The 21,533-nt window shown below is 44.7% G+C and overlaps 1 protein-coding gene across 2 annotated transcripts in view; it reads left to right on the top strand.

The window, feature by feature from the left end:
• OPHN1 (oligophrenin 1) overlaps positions 1-21,533 on the top strand; it is a 125,996-nt gene that overhangs the window by 61,049 nt on the left and 43,414 nt on the right. For both annotated transcript variants that reach the window (XM_033137449.1, XM_033137450.1), the window contains 6 exons: positions 278-378; positions 2,071-2,162; positions 3,984-4,062; positions 5,589-5,622; positions 12,857-12,919; positions 14,999-15,073. In XM_033137449.1, the coding sequence (XP_032993340.1) occupies positions 278-378; positions 2,071-2,162; positions 3,984-4,062; positions 5,589-5,622; positions 12,857-12,919; positions 14,999-15,073 (444 nt within the window). The remainder of the gene's footprint in view (positions 1-277; positions 379-2,070; positions 2,163-3,983; positions 4,063-5,588; positions 5,623-12,856; positions 12,920-14,998; positions 15,074-21,533) is intronic.

Raw genomic sequence — 21,533 nt, 5'->3', positions numbered from 1 at the left:
TCTTCTGGTGCTGTTCTGGAACCTCCAGGCCCAGCGGCAGTCTACCTGTGAGGACAAGATTTTGGAGTAGGTGGGTCATTGGTCTGATCCAGCAGGCTCTTAAGTGCAGGGTCTCCTATCCCATGCACTATTTCCTTGTGCCCATTCCCAGGTTGTCCTGCTGGAACAAGCCTATTTAAAAGCTCTCTCTCTTTTTTACACCAGATATTGCATGGAAGTAAGAGATGTACCTTGGGAAGCTTCTATTAAATTTGTTCAATTCTGGACTTTTATGCAGGGGCGCTGGGGATCTCATGGGTCAAATACTACTGCCAATACGAGAAAGAGGCAAAGGTGTTCAGGATGACACACATGGAGCAGAAGCCAGGGTCAAAGCAGGTAAGTGAAATCCCACTTAATGCTCCGGGAAGCATTTAAAACTAACTAACTGGTGGTAATTGCAGCTTTTGGCTTCTGGGCACCACTGCAAATTTCTGCACCCGACCTTTTGACATGTTGCATGTATTATTATTACTTTATTAGCCAACTTCCACCTTCAGGTCCCGGGGTGGATTACAACATTAAAACACAGTACAGTCGTACCTTGGAAGTTGAACGGAATCCATTCTGGAAGTCCGTTCGACTTCCAAAATGTTCAGAAACCAAAGTGTGGCTTCTTGCAGCCATTCAGATGCCGCGGAGGCCCCATCGGATGTTTGGCTTCCAAAAATAGTTCACAAACTGGAATACTCACTTCTGGGTTTGTGGCGTTCGGGAGCCAAAATATTCGAGAACTAAGCTGTTTGAAAGCCAAGGTACGACTGTATTGAATAAATGAATGGATGAACTTTATTTGCATCAGCCATCGGCCATAGCAATAAAACAACAATATGAGATAGATAGAAAGAATAGAAATAAAAAGTCAATTTTATAAAATACAGTTAAGCATTTTGAATAAATAGTCAAATAGTGGATATTATTCCAATTGCCCCAGCTAAAAACCTTGTATCCTTTGCTGTCACCTGCTCATCTTAATCTGCCAAGAGAAAGGACACTGTGGCAGGGGCTGGGCGACCCAGAATGGACAATAAAAGAGGGGTGATAACCTCATTCCTGAAGTCTTTATAAAGAGTGCAAGCCAGAAGGACATGCGCCACTGATTCGGTACTGCCATCTCCACAGGGACATAAGCGTTTTTTGTGTGGAATGTGTTGGAATCATCCCTCGAGTACAGCTGAGGGCAATGCATTCAATCTTGTGAGAATAAAAGTGCGTCTGTATTTTAGAATTGCTAGGTTATGCAGATAGGGTCCCAGAGAGTTGAAATGGGAAGGTGGAAAATAGTCATACCGTGGGCAAAATTTCCTTATTGTGGCCAAGTTGTTTTGACACTCGATATCATTTAGGCGCTGACAAATTAGACTGTTAGCTTTACTAAAACCTAAAGTGACCAGCTGTTGTGGTGATAGATCACAAGAGTGAAGTTTTTGATGGACAGTTTTAGTCCAGGCGCTCTTGTGACAATCTTGAAGCACTAAGGATATTAGACCGGGGGGATTTGAATTTAGACGAAGCCAATAGTTAAGTGTCCTGTGTCAGATCCGTAATTCTACCGAGGGAAGATTAGCCCCTAGGCGCAGTGATGCATTTGGGACACAGGGTGTATTAAATACGACTGTATTAAAACAGTTTAAAACAATTTATAAAAACGAGTGAGTACTAAAAATATACTTCTCAAGTGCCAATAGCCCAGGGCGAAGTGGCGCATCTCCAGCCTTCTCCAACAGCTGTTTAGTGAAGGAGCCTGGTGCAGCTCTCTTAGGGGCTGCCACAGAGAAGGCCCTCTTCCCCTGAGCTGCCACAACCACCACCACCCTGAGTCTCTGATGGCCACCTCTTTTCCTTGCCTTCTGACTCAGCTTCATTTCAATGCCAGCCTTGCTGTCACTCCTGAGAGTTCTTCCCATTTACATGGATTGATTCACTTTTCCCTCTAAGCCTGGGATCGTAAAAGTGAGATCAACTACTGGTTCTCTCTCTCTCTCTCTCTCTCTCTCTCTCTCTCTCTCTCTCTGTAAATTCTCTTCTCAGGGCACCTTACACCTGATGCTGAAGTCCTGTGTGAGGAGGAAGACAGACTCCATAGACAAAAGATTTTGTTTTGACATTGAGACGCTGGAAAGGTAATCCAAACTCCTGGCAGGTTTTCACCTCTTTAAGTTTTGAATTTCCTTCAAAAATTGCAGGGGGGGGGGACCTATTAAAAATCTTTTCTTTACTGCCTGTTATAAAGTGAGTTCACAGGACATAGAAATTACAGCTTGAAAATTAATACGCATGCATAGTAAAGAATTTAAAAACAAAACAAAAGCAAGACAACAAAAAATCACAGGCCCATGAGGACTAGAAACTTACCATTTAAGCGAAAGGCTGTTGCTCAGTGGTGGAGCATCTGCTTTACATGCAGAAAGTTCCACAACCAACGCTGACTAGAAAGATCAGTGGCCTGATTCGGTATAAGGCAGCTTCTTGTTTTCTTATTTATTAAATGTGTATCACAGATCACCTCTTGGCTGAGTATGGGATTAGAACTGGCATCTTCCTGGTCCTAGTCTGATGCTCTAACCTCTACACTGTACCACCTTCGTGGTAGTTAAGATAAGTTAGAAATGCATGGGCAGCTCTTGTGTGAAGTTTGAGGAGTCTGAGCAAAGATAGCGGTAGTGTGAGCCGAGAGCCAGACCTCCAGTGGTTTCTGCCAGTGGGATTGAGTTGGGTTGATCCTGTCTCTGTCATGAACAGAACAGGCTGAAATTGAAATTGAAATCTTGCCCCAGCCACACTGGGCGGCTTCCAACAAATTAAAACACAGTAAGACATCAAACATTAAAAACTTCCCTATACAGGGCTGCTTTCAGATGTCTTATAAAAGTCAGATAGATGTTTATTTCCTTGACATCTGATGGGAGGGCGTTTCACAGGGTGGGTACGGCCAACAAGAATGGCCTCTGCCTGTTTCCTTGTAACTTTACTTCTGTTGGCAAACATTTCTACAGATTCCCAGAATGTTGGATGTCCCTTAGAGCAGAGAGTATTTCCCCCCATTCCATATCCAGCCAGGGAAAGAAGAAAAGCATTTTGCTAGTATTCAAAGCTGCCCAGTTTATTCAGGAACAATAACCCATTTCCTCAGTTGCATGAAGTTGGTGAAATATTTGCAATATAAGTATGTATTGCCCCAAAAGTCCACGAAATGTGATTGGTTCAATCTGTGTAATGCTGAATGAGCATAGTGACTATGTGAGCAATCACTAGTAATAGAACAGAACTGTCCTATTTAGATATTGGTGGTGCTTGTTTAAATGAACATCATGCTTCATCTTGCCAAAACAACAACCCGAGGCACCTGAAAAAATACAAATGGAAAAAAATAATACTGCAAATCTATTCAAAACAAGTAAACAAACACAGCCAGGCTTATTGCAAGAATTCAAAACAATAACTAATAAAACTCCAGGTGGTTGCCAAACAGTGCCAAGAAGACCACCAGCTACACTCACTTGACACCAGCTCTACAAGTTAGAAAAGCTAAATGAATAGGGTCAAACTTGCTGATGAGTTCCAGTTCTGACAACATTGTATTTAGCTGTGGTTTCTTCATTGCAAGGGGTGGGCCTAGTTGACCCTTGGAGGTACCTTCCAACTCCACAATTCTATGATTGCATAAGTTAATTATGCTGGCACTCAAGCTTTTCCAGCTACTAGAAAAAAGAAGCTGCTTCATCCTCTTTGCATTCTGCGCAACCAGTTTTTTGTATGAGTTTGTTTTCCATCTACAAATTTTTCATTGAAGTACAGAGCAAACACTTGTATTAAAAGCATGCGCAAAGTCCTTGGTGCAAGTTGCCTGGAGAAAGATTAAGCACTGTAATTTTGGATTCAGTCTTGTTGCTTCATGGGGAGAAAAACTTGCTTTGTTTTTACCCTTCTTCAATCTCTTGCAGACCTGGGCCCATCACCTTGCAAGCCCCCTCAGAAGCAAATCGACGGCTCTGGATGGAGGCCATGGATGGGAAAGAGCCAGTAAGTCTTAAAAATGCCGCCCACTTGTGTGTTTTGATGGAGTTTCCACTGCCACAGGGGTGGGGATGTAATCCAGATGTTGTTGGACCACCTCTGACAACTGGTTGTGCTGACTGCTGGGAGGCGGACTGCAACAAACTCTGGAGGGCCACAGCTTAGCTATTCCCACCTCCCCTTTTTAAGTTAACGTGCATGATGTTTTTAAAGTAATGATGTTTCAGTGAGAAGTGTTTTGGCTGGTTTTGAAAAGCGAAATAATGACCCTCTCTTTTAAAAACTTTCCCAGGGGCAGCCGTTGAAAAGGTTCAAACTCGAATTTGGCAAAGTTTTTAGGGATAGCCTCTTGAATTGTTCATTTCTCATGTTACATTTGACGTTGCAGGAGGAAGGGGCTGAGTGTGGCGACATGATCAGAGTTAATAAAACTATGCCTGGGATGGATGGAGAAAGGGGATAGAAAAAAAAACCTTTCTCCGTCTCTCATAGAACTCATGGACATCCAGTGAAGCTGAATGTTGAAAGATTCACGGCATAGGAAAGGGTCCTTAGTCACGCAGCGCATTGTTAAACTGTGGAACTCCTTCCTGCAGAAGGCAGTGAGAGCCACCAATCAGGATGGCTATAAAAGTGTCGGCATTAGACAAATGCATGTAGGAGATGGCTATTGATGGCCACTAACTGTGGTGGCTCCATTTCTGAATACCAGTTGTTGGAAGCCACAGGAGGGGGGAGGAATGTGCTTTTGCACCCAGGTCCTGCTTGTGGGTTTCCTATTGAAGCATTTTGTTGGCTCCTGTGGGAACAGGATGCTGGACCAGATGGGCCAATGGCTTGATCCAGCAGGACTCTCCTTATATTCTTATGATAAATGTGCACTTCCATAAACTTGGCATTAATAAAGCTGCAGTCTGAATGATTTGCAGTATATATATATATATATATTTTTAAAAGGATTTTATTTTATAGCGTTAAAGGATTTTTTAAAGGTAAAAGTCTTGTGACTTTTTGATAGACTCAGTTCCTTGCAATTTCACCTCCTCCTACTTCAGGGGTGGATAACCTTTGACCCCCCCATCGGCCGCACATAGCATGGGCACCACTGGCAAGGGATTATGGGAGCTGCAGTCCAGCAGCATTAGGAGGGCCATGTGAGCATTTTGTTTCTTTGTAGTCTGGAAAAATTCCACTCCCTTTGGGGATTGTTCCTGGGTTTGTTTAGCTTCCCTGGAACAGCCTGCATGTGACCAGATACCAAACGCTGAACCCTAAGCTACTAAAACCTCTGCCGTCATGGAGATGGGAAGGCGGCTGCAGGAAACGACACCTGCTGAGAGGTAGAGGCGAGTCCCCATGGCTTTTATGCAATGTCCACATCAGCAGCTCTTGGGAGAACTTTGCAAACAGTGTGTGGATTGTTTTTATTGCAGTACGTTGCACATGATTGACTTGTGCAAATTCAACCTTACACAGTTGAAAGCCAGCCAACGTGTTTGCTATCTTTTTAATTTACTTTTGCTTTTATTTAGATCTACCACAGTCCCATCACAAAGCAGGAAGAAAGTGAGTAGCTCTCATTTCGATTTATGACTCAGGTAGACCTCAAATAACCCCTTTATAAGTGCACACACTTTTGCTAGCCATTTGTGCTTTTCAAAAGTATGCATAGGTGTGTGTGTGTGTGTGTGTGTGTGTGTGTGTGTAGATTTTCTGCTGCTTTGGGAGAGCAGGCAAAATGTTGTGGATGCAGGTATCTTGGCACCTTTCCATGGTGGCTGACGTATCTTCCTCATAGTCTTAAAAAACCTTGGTGTAGAATCATGGAATGGTAGAATTGGAAGGAACCCAAAGGGCCATCCAGTCTAACCCCCAACAATGAAGGAATCACAACTTGTAACAGTGTCTGCCTCCCTTCAGCTACGATTCCTAGAGGGCCCATGAAATGGCACCATGTAATGTTTATACTGCAGCCAGGCAAAGGGAGGCTGAGGAGAGTATGGGCTGTAAGTGGCCACCCACCCACCTCAAATAGGATATTTCAGTTGGGGAGAAGGTTCAGAAAAGGGCAACCCAAATGATCAAGGGGTTGGAGTGACTCCCTTGTGAAGAGAGGTTGCATCGTTTGGAAACTTTTAGTTTCAAGGAAAGGTGACTAAGAGGCGTCATTATGGAAGGTTATGAAATTATGCATGGCCTGGAGAAAGCAGACAGAGAAAAGTTTTCCTTCCATATTTGGGCCACATAAAAGAAAATCATTCTGCACACAGCAAACTCTCCCCTAGGAGGCAGTGATGGCCACCAACTCAGATGGCTTTAAAAGAGGATTGGACAAATTCATGGCTGCTAGACATGATGGCTCTGCTTCTGAATACCTGTTGCTGGAAACCACAGGGACAGTGAGTGTTATTGTGCTCTTGAATCATGCTTGAGGGTTTCCTAGAGGCATTGGTTTTGCCACTGTGAGAAGAGGATGGGCCATTGGCTTAATTCAGCACGCTCTTTGTAATGTTCCTGCAAACATTTTTGTAAAAGCTTAGTGAGATTAAGGCAGAGCCATTCTGATATCCCACCCTCACCCCACTCCCCCCAAAAACAAATTCAGGAAAGTTATCTGTGCCCACCCCATCATGGTGCCAGCTTCGTTTCTCTCCTCTACCCTTAAATAGCTGAAAAAGTTTTGACCAGAAAGTTTGTTCCAACTGAAGATGATTATGATGGTAATTTTATTTGTACCCCACCCTCCCTGACCGGAGCTGGGCTCAGAGCAGCTAACATCATATAAATAATACAGTATGCATAAAAGCAAGCAACCAATTGATTAAAATGCATCCCAAAATTAATTAAAATAAATTAAAATTAAAACTGGACAAATGACAATCCTCAGGTTAAAATTGAAATGTTTAATAATTGCCAGGACCAACTGTTTCCACTGATATTATAAGGGCCTGTGAGCGGGCTGGGAAACCTCCTTTGTGCTTGTTCTTATACAAAGAGAAAATGAGTCAGACTGAACCCTGACCAAAGGCCTGGCGGAACAGCTCCGTCTTGCAGGCCCCGTGGAAGGATGTCAAATCCCGCAGGGCTCTGGTCTCTCGTGAGAGAGCGTTCCACCAGGCTGGGGTCACGGCCAGTCTAATCTCCCCGGTGCCCGGAATATTCAGAGTGTTGTTATTTGCAGACCGTAAGGTCCTCTGTGGGACATACAAGGAGGGGCAGTCTCGTAGGTACGAGGGTCCTAGGTTGTATATGGCTTTAAAGGTTAAAACCAGCACCTTAAACCTGATCCTGTACTCCACTGGGAGCCAGTGCAGCTGGTATAGCACTGGGTGAATGTGATCCCATGGCAAAGACCCCATAAGGAGTCTCGCAGAGGCATTCTGCACCCGCTGGAGTTTCTGGGTCAGTTTCAAGGGCAGCCCCACGTAGAGTGAGTTACAATAATCAAGCCTGGAGGTGACCATCGCATGGATCACAGTGGGGAGGTCAGGGCGAGAGAGGTAAGGGCCCAACTGCTTAGCTCAGCAGAGATGAAAAAATGCTGCCTTTGTTGTAGCTGTAACCTGCGCCTCCATAGAAAGGGAGGCGTCGAAGATTACACCCAAACTCTTGACGGAAGGCACTGGCACTAGTTGTGCCCCTGCAAGTGATGGGAGTTGGCCCCACAGCCCCATATCATCTCGACCCAGCCAAAGGACCTCTGTCTTTGAAGGATTTAACTTCATCCAGCCACAGCTTCCAAACATTTGAACAGTGTGTCTGGGGCTGAGTCAGGGTGGCCATCCAATAACAGATAAAGCTGGTTGTCATCAGTGTACTGATGACAGCCCAAATCAAAATTCCGGACAAGCTGGGTGAGGGGGCCCATATAGATGTTAAAAAGCATTGGGGAGAGAATTGCGCCCTGCGGTACTCCACACACCAAGGAGTAGCACAACAACAACTCCCCCCCCCCGCGCCACCCTCTGTCCCCGACCAGAGAGGAACGAGCGCAGCCATTGAAGGACTGTGCCCCAAATCCCCACACTGGTGAGGCGGTGGTCTAGAAGTTCCTGGTCGACCATGTTAATTTTAAAAAATCATGCACCCACTGTTTTGTGGGGTCGCAATGGTGCAAAAACGTTGTTACAAAGCATGGATCCACATGGATCTTCAGGATTTTTGCATTGGGTCACCCTAAATTCACCATCAGCTCACATAGCATGTCCATGGCTACAGCCTGCACAAAAAAAAATCACACATCCACTGTTTTGTGTGGCCGCAATGGTGCAAAAACGTTGTATATTAATTTGTCTAATCTCATTTCGGGCTGCTCCTTCCTCCTCCTCCGTTGGCATTTCCCACCCTCGGTTTTTACTCGAATCAAAAGTTTTCCCAGTTTTTGTGGTAAAATTAGGTGCTTCAGCTTGTATTCGGGGTCGGCTTATACTCGAGTATATACGGTAATTGAAGGGAGTTCTAACAAGTGCATCTCACAAGATAAGACTTGTGTCGCTTAATGAACCTGCACTGTGTGCATTTTCAAATAGATGCCCATTGCTGCTCTCTACTGGGTGTGCTGCATATTGCAGCTACTGACTTTGTAGAATTGAATGCATTTAAAAAGGATTCTGTAGGACCGGGGTGGCCAACTCCCAAGAGACTGTGATCTACTTTCAGAATTAAAATCTGGCAGTGCTCTACCCCCGTTTTTTAAGGGGTTCAGCTCAAAATTTTTGAGGTTTTTTTTGGAGGAGGAAAGCCCCGTTTGGGGGGAGGGTTAAGGTGCAGGCTTTTTTTGGGGGGGGAGGCAAGGGAAGTTGGGGTTAAGTCACTCACAAAAACATCGCTATGGATGGAAACAGCCACACAGAGGGAGCTCCGTCTTCCCTTCCTCAGTTCAAACAACAATGGAGGGAGTCAGATTTACCGATGCAGAGGAAAAGGAGCCAGAGATTGCCCGCGATCTACCAAAACATCGCGGGGATCTACCAGTAGACCACGACCGACCTGTCGGACATCCCTGCTGTAGGAATTCTTTAATATTACCAGGCATACCTTGATTAGGGTACATTCAGACATGGGGAACGTGGTGTTCGTTTCCCTGCTTATAATTCTAGTCCTTCCGTCCCTCTCACTGTCTCTTTCTGACGGATATACCAGCATCTTCAACGAAACCTCATGTTAACTCCAATGGGTGTGGGGTGACATAAGATGCTCAGTAATATCATCACACAGCAGATTACAAAAAATAAATAGGAAAAGAGTTAAGTATAATAGGGATCTGCTACCATAGTAACATAATGAAGTATATATTATTTTAGCTTCAAAGGTAGTAAAGGCAAGATATCCTTGTGCAGGACATCTGAGGAAAGAGAAATGAATCAAATCCTTCATTGTAACCCCTGGAAGCCAAAGTTCACGAGGAAGAAGAGTCCCATTTCCCCCAATGTTTCCCTAGCTGCAAATTTCTACATTATATCAGAGCTTTCACATGTAAAAGCCACTTCTGGAAAACAAATGAGATATAGTGCTCATTTCCATGTTGTTTGATTCTGGGACAAAAAAACCCATTTGCAGTCAACCTAGAAAATCACAGGAATAAAGTGATGATTTTTTTGGGGTGTGTGTGTGTGCAAAAAAGGACACCAGCACATAATACTTTTCTGTCTTTTTCATGGGTGAATCATGAGGGAACAGACAAATGTAGGCAAGTGTAGAAAGGGTGTGGTGGAATAGTAGCATTGTCCAGTGATGTCCCTTGTTGTCTCCCACGATACCCACTGGTGCGAACATGAAATTTTGTGGAAGGTGCTAGTGTATCAGTCGAAAAGCCACAAAAAGTTGCAGTTTCACAACACAGCAGGTATTGCAGTGTGAGAAGAACATCAGAGGGACAGAAGCACTAATGCTATAACCAGGAAAGGAAGTAATGCAACATTCCCTGTGTCTGAATGCACCCTCATTAAGGCCCTAAAGAGCTTCCATAGGATATTTTTAAATGTGTTTGGTTCTATTTATTATACACCCATTTACAAGAAGAAACCGAGCAGGAATTATACATTAGATGGATCTGCTACCATAGCAACATAATTAAATAATCTTATTTTTAGCTTCTGTAAAAAGAGCCCAGCATCAAAAGACTGACTATATAGTTTATAGCCATAATTTGCGGGGGGGGTGGTGGTGGTGGTAGTGGGAGGAAACCCACTTAATACTAGTAATAACTCCATAGGAATACTCTGATTAAAATGGCCATTCCATTTTATATATCAATATATCATAATTACTAATCTTTAACATCTGCCCATGTCCTTCCCTAACAGTGGAATCCCATAAATAGAATCATAGAATTGTAGAGCTGGAAGGGAGCTGAAGTCCAGCCCCTGGCAATTCTCAGAAGTAAGCCCTGCTGACACCAGTAGGACTCTCTGCCAGGAAAATGTGCACAGGATTGCAGCCGAAATATACCAGTAATCAAATGAGTCAATGTATTCCAGACTTTCTAACCAGTCTCTTAAATTTGGGGCCTCTATTAACTATCTCTCTCGGGGATGGGGAACCTCAGACTCGGGGGGGGGGCAAAGGTGGCCCTCCAGACATCTCTTCCCCTGGAGACTCTCCTCAGATCTCTACCCCTCCTCTCCCCAGGCCATTCCCCCCCTCCCCTTCTTGGTTTGCCACTGCTGATATTTTTGGATGAATGAACTTGCCACTCCATCACTGGCAGCAGCTCTCCAAGATTTCAGGCAGGAGATTAAAGGTAAAGGGACCCCTGACCATTAGGTCCAGTCGTGTCCGACTGGGGTTGCGGCGCTCATCTCGCGTTACTGGCCGAGGAAGCCGGCGTATAGTTTCCGGGTCATGTGGCCTGCGTGACAAAGCCGCTTTTGGCAAACCAGAGCAGCGCACGGAAACGCCATTTACCTTCCTGCTGGAGCGGTACCTATTTATCTACTTGCACTTTTTATGTGCTTTCGAACTGCTAGGTTGGCAGGAGCAGGGACCGAGCAACGGGAGCTCACCCCGTCGCGGGGATTCGAACCGCCGACCTTCTGATCAGCAAGCCCTAGGCTCCGTGTTTTAACCCACAGCACCACCCGTGTCCAGGAGATTACTTGGGGATTATTATAATTAAATTTATTAGTCACTTTTTTTGCAATATGTCTTGCCTTGGTGAGCAATCAAGCTGCCCCAGCTGAAGTTTCTTCACTGTCCTCCAGGGCAGCCCCACATCTAATGCTTTGTAATCTAAGATAGAGGTTGCTGGAGCATAGATAACTGAGATGCCACTGGAGACAGAACCTGGGACTTTTGGCTTGCGAGGCAGATGCTCTATCATTGTGTTGTGGCCTCCCGCCAGGCCAGGGGCCAGTTGGAAGAGGCGGTGATGACAAGGATCTTTCTCAGCCCTACCTAGAGATGCCTGGGATTGAACCTGGGACCTTTTTTATCGGATATACTGTAACATGCACTGTACTACTCTGTGTAAAGCCTTCTGGGTCAGGCTGAACTAGGAAACAGCTCTTACCATTCCTTCCTGGCTGTAGATCACTGGTGTCGTATCACACCATCAAGGTGTGCACTGTGCAGGGAATTGTTGGTCCTATTACAAGAAATCAATCTTTTAATGCAGCAGCACACACACTTCGGAACTCCCTGCTTGTTGACACCAGGCAGGCACTTTCACTGTACACTTTTCAGCACCATCCTTGTTTAGACGAGCCTACTCAGATATGCATCTTAAAAAGCAGCATCTTAAAAAGCAGCATCTTAAAAAGCAAAGACATCACCTTGCCGACAAAAGTCCGTATAGTTAAAGCTATGGTTTTCCCAGTAGTAATGTACGGAAGTGAGAGCTGGACCATAAAGAAGGCTGATCGCCGTAGAATTGATGCTTTTGAATTATGGTGCTGGAGGAGACTCTTGAGAGTCCCGTGGACTGCAAGAAGATCAAACCTATCCATTCTCAAAGAAATCAGCCCTGAGTACTCACTAGAAGGACAGATCCTGAAGTTGAGGCTCCAGTACTTTGGCCACCTCATGAGAAGAGAAGAATCCCTAGAAAAGACCCTGATGTTGGGAAAGATGGAGGGCACAAGGAGAAGGGGACGACAGAGGATGAGATGGTTGGACAGTGTTCTTGAAGCTACTAACATGAGTTTGGCCAAACTGCGAGAGGCAGTGAAGGATAGGCGTGCCTGGCGTACTCTGGTCCATGGGGTCACGAAGAGTCGGACACGACTGAACGACTGAACAACAACAACACTCAGATATGTAGAATGTTGATGTGTGCTTTAATCTGTTTTTTAAGCTTATTGTTGATTCTAATTATGGTCGTACCTTGGATCCCGAATGCCCTGGAAGTTGGACGTTTTTGGCTGTCAAACACCGCAAACCCGGAAGTGATTGTTCCGGTTTGCGAACGTTCTTTTGGAACCCAAACATCCAATAGGGCTTCTGTGGCTTCCTCCAGGAGCTTCCTGCAGCCAATCAGAAGCTTTGATTTGGTTTTTGAACGTTTTGGAAGTTGAACGGACTTCCGGAACAGATTCTGTTCGACTTCCAAAATACGACTGTATTATTTGAATGTTTTAAGCAGCTGCTTTTTTCCCTGATAATTCTGTTGTTTTCTTTTTTGTGTGTAAAACACTTTGAGGCTTCCCTTTACAACCATGCAGTATAGTATAACTTTTATGGGATAAATAAAAGAAAAACGACCCTTGTTCCTGTAACAGAATGAACCTTGACTTGTCCCTGCCTGCTCTTCCTCCTTGAACCTACAGTCAGATAATCTCCTGTTGACTTTTGTATTTTACAGTGGAGCTGAACGAGGTTGGCTTCAGATTTGTTAGGAGGTGCATCAACGCCGTAGAGACAAAAGGTGAGTTCTGCAGACAATGCATCTGGATGCTTCCCCCTTATATAGTATGACTGCATTTTTCAAGGGTGTGTGTGTGTGTGGATTCAGGGGTTCTCCATACACATGAAAATCATGCATAGCCAAATCCTTGGAGGCAACCCCACGGCTAGCAAGTGAGGGGGTGGGAAAGAGAGAATCTCCCATATTTCCATAGCCCACATGCCCAGCAGGCATAGCCCAACAAGCAAGGCAGAGAGCTTGAAAGCTCTTTTGTGTGATATACAACAGAACAATTGAAATGTCTCCCCTACTAGCAATGCTTGAGCTTATGATCCAACCCATTCAAGGTTATGATGACCCCCTTAGTGGCTTTTCTCCATACAGCTGCCCATATGAAAATAGCCAGACATTGCAAAACTGGTGTTGGGTTTAACATCAATTCTTGGTACACCAGAGTCTGGTCAGTAGCATCGGCTGAGATATTAATATGTCAGGTCAGAGTGGCAAACACAGCTCCTACTCCTTTTGTAACATAAGGCAAATGTTTTTGAATGCATAAATTGTTCAGATTGTGGCAGGAATCCACCCAATACTCATGGGAAAACGTGGTGCAAGCTTTCAGAGTAACCAAACAAAATCTTGTTACAAAGTATGAGAAAAGTCTGTAATTATATAAGGACAAGTTGTTCGTTGTTTACTGTTGCAACAGTTGTTTTCCAAAAAGGTATCTTCTGCACCACGAAAAATAAATAAAAACATTATGAAAAGAAGAAGCTCTTCTCTCGCCAGGTCAGTTGATCTAGCACAAAATGACTATAAGGTCTCTGCCTTGCTTGTGAGGGCAAGGCCCACTCTTTGTGCCAGCTCTGGGAGTTCTGTGGAACTCTCTGCCACTTGAGATTCAGCAGGCGCATTCTGTGCCAACTTTTAAACACTGACTGAAAACTTCTCTATTCCACCAGGCCTATGCAGGCAATTAAGAGTACACCCGCCACAATGTTTGTGTTTTTAATTATTTTGCTTTTAACTTGCTTCTTAAAAGTGTTATGATTTTACTGTATGTTTTCATAGTGTGATATGATACAGTGGCATATAAATATTTTTAGAAATAAATAAATAAAAAACTAGAGATGCTTATGCATGATCTTGTGGGAACTGATGGCCCTGCGAGATCTCATGAGAGCATCCCAGTGCTGGTGCAGTGAGTGGGCCTTCCCTCTCTGCGCCCTGCAAGTTGCAGAGCTTAAAAGCTATTTTCATGCCAGGAAACCCTAAATAGACCTAGTACAAAACAAGTTTTTAGGTTCTCTGCCTTGCCTGGATTTATCATGCACAACCAGTCTGCAAGAAATCCATGCAAGTTAAATGCACACAAGATGCGATCACACTCTACTGCAATTTCTGCAGACAGTAACTCCTGTTTCTGTAATTTATGCTGGCTGCAATCCTAAACCCACTTATTTGGAAGTAAGCCCCATTGAACTCATTGACACTTATTTCTAAGTAGATGTGTACAGGATTGCACAGCTGGCGGTCTAAAAGCACTTGAAGAAAGAGAGTGGTGAAGTCCAACTTGCAGACATGCTTGCAATGTGAATAACAGAGGCTGTTGTTGTTTTTTAATGTAAAGAGAAGTTGGAATGTCACTAGCAAAAGTGACCTAATATGCAATCTTAGAATTTGTTTTTGGAGAGGTGGGAAATAGACACGCTTCTTAATCGCTTGGAGAAAATTCAAGGCAGCTTAATGACCCAATGTGACACAATAAAAAGTTGGGCCCGGTATGATTTTAGTTTTAGAGATCTTTATCATAAAAGTGCCATTAAAATAAATGGTGTCTGTTTCGCTCAGTGCTCGAGATGAAATCTTAGACAATCAGACTCTTTTGAAGGGCTGGCAGACAACAGCTGAGCAAATTTAATGGAAGCTTTCCTGAAATACTGGCTTGCTTCAAATGTTGCCATTCTTTCTTTAAACAATTGCTTAATTTTAAGTGAGTGCACGAGATGGCGCCATTGAGCTTTGAGTGCCTCCTAAGTCTGATCTGCCAGGGCTTCAGGAGTAATGGTGTTTTCTCTCCCCCCACCCCTTGCTGTTCAGGTATTACAGTCGAAGGCGTCTATCGAACTGTTGGGAGCAACATCCAGGTGCAGAAGCTCCTGAATGCCTTCTTTGGTAAGAAACAACGGTTCGTTGCCAGCTGGGTTTTATTTCTGTGGAATCATGGGGATTCTGATTTGCAATTTACTAAATTAAACCAAGTTTCCCTATAAAACCATTAGGTTGGTTTATCTGTGTTCTTTTGCAATGGACCAAATTTTCTCAGTCCATTCAGGTGTGGTAGGAGACACGGACGTCTTAGCCATTGAGACTACTGGTCCAAGGCGCCACGGCCTGAGGAGGGCACCTGAGCCCTCCAACCCCACCAGCAGCGGCGCTCTTGCCCACCTCTTCCCGGGCTGCGGATGCAGGGAGGCCGCCGGCGAGTCTCCCGCCTGTGCTGCAGCCAGGGCTCCCTGGACGGCAGCACCGCGCCGCCACTTCGGCCGAGGAGGTGGAGCACAGCTGGCAGTGTCCCCACCCACCCCTGCGTGCCCTCTGGCTGCCCGCTGCGCCTGGCCCTGCCCGGTGGAGTGTGAGGGGCGCCGGAGGGATCTTCGCGCCAGGGCGTCGGATTTACTTAAGACGGCCCTGGTAGGAGATATGCTCCCCTTCCCCAATTCTTGGCTCTTATGATCTTAGCAGAAGCTATACAGTTAAATACTCTTTGCCAATCATATTCTGGAATATCATCTTTTAGATAACCAAGCAGAATAATTTTAGTTTTCAAAGGAATACAATATCCTGACATTTCAGAGATATCAGCTTGAACGGATTTCCAAAATATTTCTATTTGAGAACATTTCCAAAAGATGTGTATGTTATCTGCTTTATTTGATCTGCATCTCCCTAACCTATGTATTAAAATTTATAAAATCTATCTTTAATTGAGTCTGCATCTCCTATATTGGACAGGCTGTGCCACAGAATCATAGAATTGTAGAGTTAGAACAGACCTTGAGGACATCTAGTCCAATGCAGGAATCTCAACTAAAGCATCCATGGCAGGTTGCCATCCAACCTCTGCTTAAAAATCTCTAGTGAAGGAGAGTCCACCACCTTCCAAGGAAGTCTGTTCCACTGTCAAACAGCTTACTCTTTAGAAAGTTCTTCCTAATGTTTAGTTAGAATCTCCTTTCTTGTAACTTGAAGCCATTGGTTCAGATCCTAGCCTTCTGGAGCAGGAGAAAGCAAGCTTGCTCCATCTTCCATGGGACAGCCTTTTAGATATTTGAAGATGGCTATCATATCTCCTCTGAGCTCTTTTCTTCCCGGCTAAACATACCCAACTCCCTCAATCGTTCCTCATAAAGCTTGGTTTCCAGGCCCCCTAATCATCTTGGTTGCCATCCTCTGCACATGTTCCAGCTTGTCAAGTGTCATTTTTTAAATCATACTTTTATTGTGCTAGGTAAAGGCCATGACACCATCCTTAACATCAGCAGACACTAAATATACTGTAAACCCACAATCAAAACTGGCAAAAAACCTTGTTACAGGGACAGTTAAAACAGAGAGGAGTTGCCTATGGATCGTATAAGTTAGATCCCTGAGTCCCCTTTACAATTAATAGCTAATTCATCCAAATCCATCACCCTAATCTCCCTAGCTGCCAGAGCATAGAGAGCAACTTGCTAAAATCATCAGCAACATTCTGCAGCCACTTCTTCCTCGCTGCCGTAGTTAGGTTGATTTCTTGCGCAAACAAAGGTTTCATAAATCGATTTGTTGGTTCTGCACAAAGCAGGCATCGTGTTGTAGATAATGACATATATATTCCACATACAGTTGCCTGTAAAATCAGAGTCTTCCTTCATAAGGGACCTTATTATATTGGCCATCCAGGGCCACTGTAAGCATTGCCTGGAAGCGCAGCTCTGTGAAGGCCACTCTTAGTGAGGCAGACAGAATCGCACCATTTTAATAAGTAGATACTGTGGCAAACATTTGGAGGAAATAATTGACAGCAAGTCTCTCCCCGCTTCATTCCAATAGAGCCAGTTCCTTAAATGTCTCTTGTCCTTGGTCACTTGCAGCTCCTGTAAGTGGCAGTGGGCTAGGCAATGCTGGATACCACCTTCCCAGCAGTTAGTATGTTCCAGTTCTTTATAACATGGTCTCTCATCTGGTAGGAGCTCAGTCTTTTCAAATAGTTTAGGCAGGCGTAATCAGCTCTAGCCCTCATTGTAGTCATGCCAAGTTCCAATCCAGCTTATCAAATCCTACTCCAGATGTGGTCTAACCAAGGTAGAATAGAGCAATACTATGACTTCCCTTGATCTGGTTTAATAATAATAATAATAATAATAATTATTATTTATTTATTTATACATACATACATACATACATACATACATACATACATACATACATACATACCCTGCCCATCTGGCTGGGTTTCCCCAGCCACTCTGGGCGGCTTCTAACAAAAGATTAAAAATACATTAAAACATCAGTCATTAAAAACTTCCCTAAACAGGGCTGCCTTCAGATGTCTTCAGATGTCAAGTAGACTTCTGTTGATGCAGCATAGAATAGCATTAGCTCTTCTTTGTTGCTGCATCACACTGTTGGCTCACATTAAGCTTGTGGTCTACTAAGACCTCTAGATTCTTTCACATGCCTTGCTGCCAATACAGGTATTCCCATCTTACATTTGTGCAGCTGGTTATTTCTGCCTAAGTGCAGAAATAGTGCCTAAGTTACCTTTGTTCCTATTGAAATTCACTGTGTTATTTTGGCCCCAGTTTTCCAATCTGTTAAGGTCATCTTGAATCTTGTATCATCCCATATGAACCTGCCTGGGTTTTGAGATCTTCAGGGGAGGGCCTTCTATTATTCTGCCCACCCTCACAGGCCTACTCGGTGGGGGAACAGCAGAGGGCCTTCTCAGTGGCTGCTCCCAAGCTTTGGAACTCCCTCCCTAGAGAAGCCAGACTGGCTTCCTCTTCATTGCAGAGGAAAAGGTGGGATATTTTATATTTATACATACACACCCACTCTAAAGCCTCCTTCAACATTTTACCTTTTCTTTCTTTAACTTGCTTTGTGTGGTGCTATCGATGTTGGAATAGCATATTCCTTATAAAATGATACTGGAATGCTAGCAGTGCTGATACTTGGTTCCTTGCAGAGTGTCAGGGCTGGAATCAGGCGTAGTTCAGCAATGGAACAATTAATCACCTGAGGCCAGTGAAGTTAACTCTTTACTCAATGAAACAATCCACAGCTCCCACCCAGTGGTCTCAGCAACTCTTTCTAGGAGTCTTGCCCCGATGAAGCATTTGCAAGGACTGAAGGTCCCTGCCTTCCTAGTGCCCACTAGGACTTCTCCTCTCCAGACTCTTTCCCATGCAGTCGCCGGCTGTGTCTGCACACAACCACTCTCTGCTCTGTCTGTTTTATTTGTCTGTGAGTTTTAGGAAACCAGGGGGGAGGGGAGGTGGTTACAGCAGGAGGGAGAGACTCCCTTGTTTCTTCAGCAGCCAGCCTCTCTGTCTCCTGGATCCACTCCTCTCCAGCCCCTGCTTCTGGCTCGGAATATGAACTGTTCTCTGCTGCAGCATCCCCCTGCTCACCAAACCCTGTTGCTTCTTCTGCTTCTGACACCTCCTCCAAGTCTGCTTCTTCTCCCTCTGACCACTCATCATTGTCCCACCACCAATCCCCTGAGCCTTCTAACCCTGGGGGTTCCCTAGTGGGTTCCCCGGCTACTGCTTCCTACCGCTTCTCTGCATCCAGCCAGACCATGACATAGAGGGCCTGCCCAATAATGATTGTAGGAAGGAGGGCTTGGCATTATATCTTCATATTGTACTCTGAACTTTGCTACCATGGTGGTTTAAGGATGATTTTCATACTGCTGTAATTTTCTGTTGCTTGTGCAGTAGTGTGGTGTAGCAGTTAGAGTGTCTGACTAGAACCTGGGAGAGACTATGGTTCAAATCCTCTCACTCAGCCATGAAACTCCCTGCGTATGACCCTGGTGGCCAGTCATTGCCTCTCAGCCTAACCTTCCTCACTGGGTTGTTGTGGTATTGAGGAAGGGGAGAGCCATGTATGCCACCTTGAAAAAGGTGGGATATAAATAAAATAAAATAAAATAAATAAGGGGCCCTGATGCACGAGAGAATTGGATCTTTACGGCATCTCTTCTCCCTGTTGATCTGCTAGTCAGAGGACTCTGTCGGCTCCTGCGTTTCATTGGCATTCCCCAAGACACCACAAACCTCTTCAGCTGTAAGGTGGCTCAATCATATAACTTGACCAAGTTTGTAGATTTTGAAAGGGAAGAAGAGAGATTACTTTGAATTATGCCTGTCTTCACATTTGGTCTGAGTATCTGCAGAGGGATAAATGTTCAGCCTGCAATCTTTAAAACAGAGAGAGATCGAAAGAGAGAAAGAATGCAGTTGGTACCCTACACTTCAGTCCAAAAGGCTTCCAGAGTGGCTTATAAACACTCAAAGCAAGACTGCCCAAAGCTTATGATCTCTGTATGATCTCTGTATGAAACGCACACACACAAACACACACAAATCCAAACTCAGGCATCCATTTTGAACGGTTGTTCCTATAGCCCACCTGGCACAGTTCAGGGGTAGGAGGTGCTTGGTGGAGCACCAGAAAAATGGAGAAATGCAAAAGGGGGAGTTTGGTCAAGTGCAGAATACTTGAAAAGTGGAAGTACAAATGGGGAGTTGGGGTGGGGATGCAGCTAATGGTTCACAACTGCTGTGGGTTTTGGGAGAAAGGGCAGCTGTAGATTGAGTGAGAGAGTCGATTTTATTGAGACCAAGGGGAGAAATAAAGCTTGCAGAATGACACAAGCCTTCCCAGGCTGTTAGGAAGAAAGCAGGTCATCAAACATGATAAAGGCATGTGCACACGGAGAGCAAGATATTGACATTTTGGAAGAGGGTGAAAAAATAAACGGCAGGTGAGGCTTTTAGAGAAACTGTAGTTGAAACTGTTGGAATTCAGAAAGCAGCAAGCTTTCAGAAGTCAGAAAATAAGATAGAGGGGCTTTAAATAAGGAAATCTGAAGGTTCTGGATGCAAGCTCAAACCTAAAAGTTCTGCTAGGAAGCAATGATGTCTACCAATTTGGATGGCTTTTTAGGAGGATTAGACTAATCCATGGAGGAGAGGGGCTGTTGAAGTTTACTCTGCATTTGGGGGCAGCAATGGTTCTGAATCCCAGCTGCTGGAAACATCAGGAGAGGAGACTGCTCTTGTGCTCGAAGCCTGCTTGGTGGTTTCCCATTCAGCCACTGTGAGAATAGGATGCTTGATTAGATAGGCCATTGGCCTGATCCAGCTAGCTCTTCTTATGCTCTTAAATTCCTATATTTCAGAGGAGGAATGGCTTGCAGATAATAGGCTAATGTTTGAAGGTTTTTTTTTTTTAATGGTGGAAAACCAGTAGCATGTAAAAAAGCAAAACCACAAAAGCTATTTGCAGTTTGCACACTCCCTTCATGACAGCATCCAGACTCTGCCTGTCTTGGAAGAGCTAGATTTCCCTCCCTCCCTTGACATGCTGAATAACACCATGGACTCTCCCTTATTGGACGTTTTTAAGCAGACGTTGGATGGCCACCTGTCATGGGTACTTGAGATGAGATTCCTGCATTGCAGGGAGTTGGACCAGATGGCCCTTGGAGTCCCTTCAAACTCTATGATTCTATGAACTCTCAGGCATGTGGTAAATTCTCAGGATGGGACAGAATCCCAACAAGAGTGCTGAAATTTCACCTCAACTCCTCCCTCATTGTTTACCTGGGTTCTACCATAATCAACAGCCTCTCCATTGATGATGAGCTGGACAAGCGTAGTGGCAAGGCAGCTCTGGCAATGGCTCACTTCTCCAAAAGGTTATTGGAGAATGTGATGCTAATGACCAATACCTAGATGAAGATCTACCAGGCTTGTCTCTAGACTAGAGTATGCTTTATGGAAGTGAATTTTGGGCAACTTACAGCCTCCAAGAGCAATGCTTCAACACCTTCCACATGTGCTACGTCAGGAAGATTTTGGGCATCACATTGCAGGATAGAGTCTCAGACAAAGATGCATTCTCCCAAACCCACATTCCCAGCATGTTCACAGTCTTGTCTCAGCAATATCTGTGCTGGCTTGGTCATGTCCACAGAATGGAAGATGGCAGGACCCCAAAGAAGGGGAGCTGGCTTCAGGCACCAGGCCCACAGGCAGACCAACTCTGCATTACAAAGATGTCTGCAAATGTGACATGAAGGTGGGCAACATCAACCCTCCAGTGCCTGGAGACAGACCATCAGGTTGTATAACCACAGCAGTGACCAGAGGAGGAATGACCAGTGGGAGGAGCACAGAGAGAAAAACGCCATGGTGCATCTGCAGCAGCACAACTGGACGCCTTCATTTTCCCTAGCTGCAACGAAACATGCCTCTCCCATATCAGTCTCTAGAGCCACAGCAGGCACTGCAACCTTCTAACAGTTTGACTTCACCCACAAAGGCACATTCCTGCATGGTCTCCCAAGACAGATGGA

Source organism: Lacerta agilis, chromosome Z (assembly GCF_009819535.1).
Source record: "Lacerta agilis isolate rLacAgi1 chromosome Z, rLacAgi1.pri, whole genome shotgun sequence".
In the NCBI taxonomy this organism is placed as follows: Eukaryota; Metazoa; Chordata; class Lepidosauria; order Squamata; family Lacertidae; genus Lacerta; species Lacerta agilis.
Note: the sequence above shows the minus strand (reverse complement) of the source record. Positions and strands in the feature narration are given on the sequence as shown.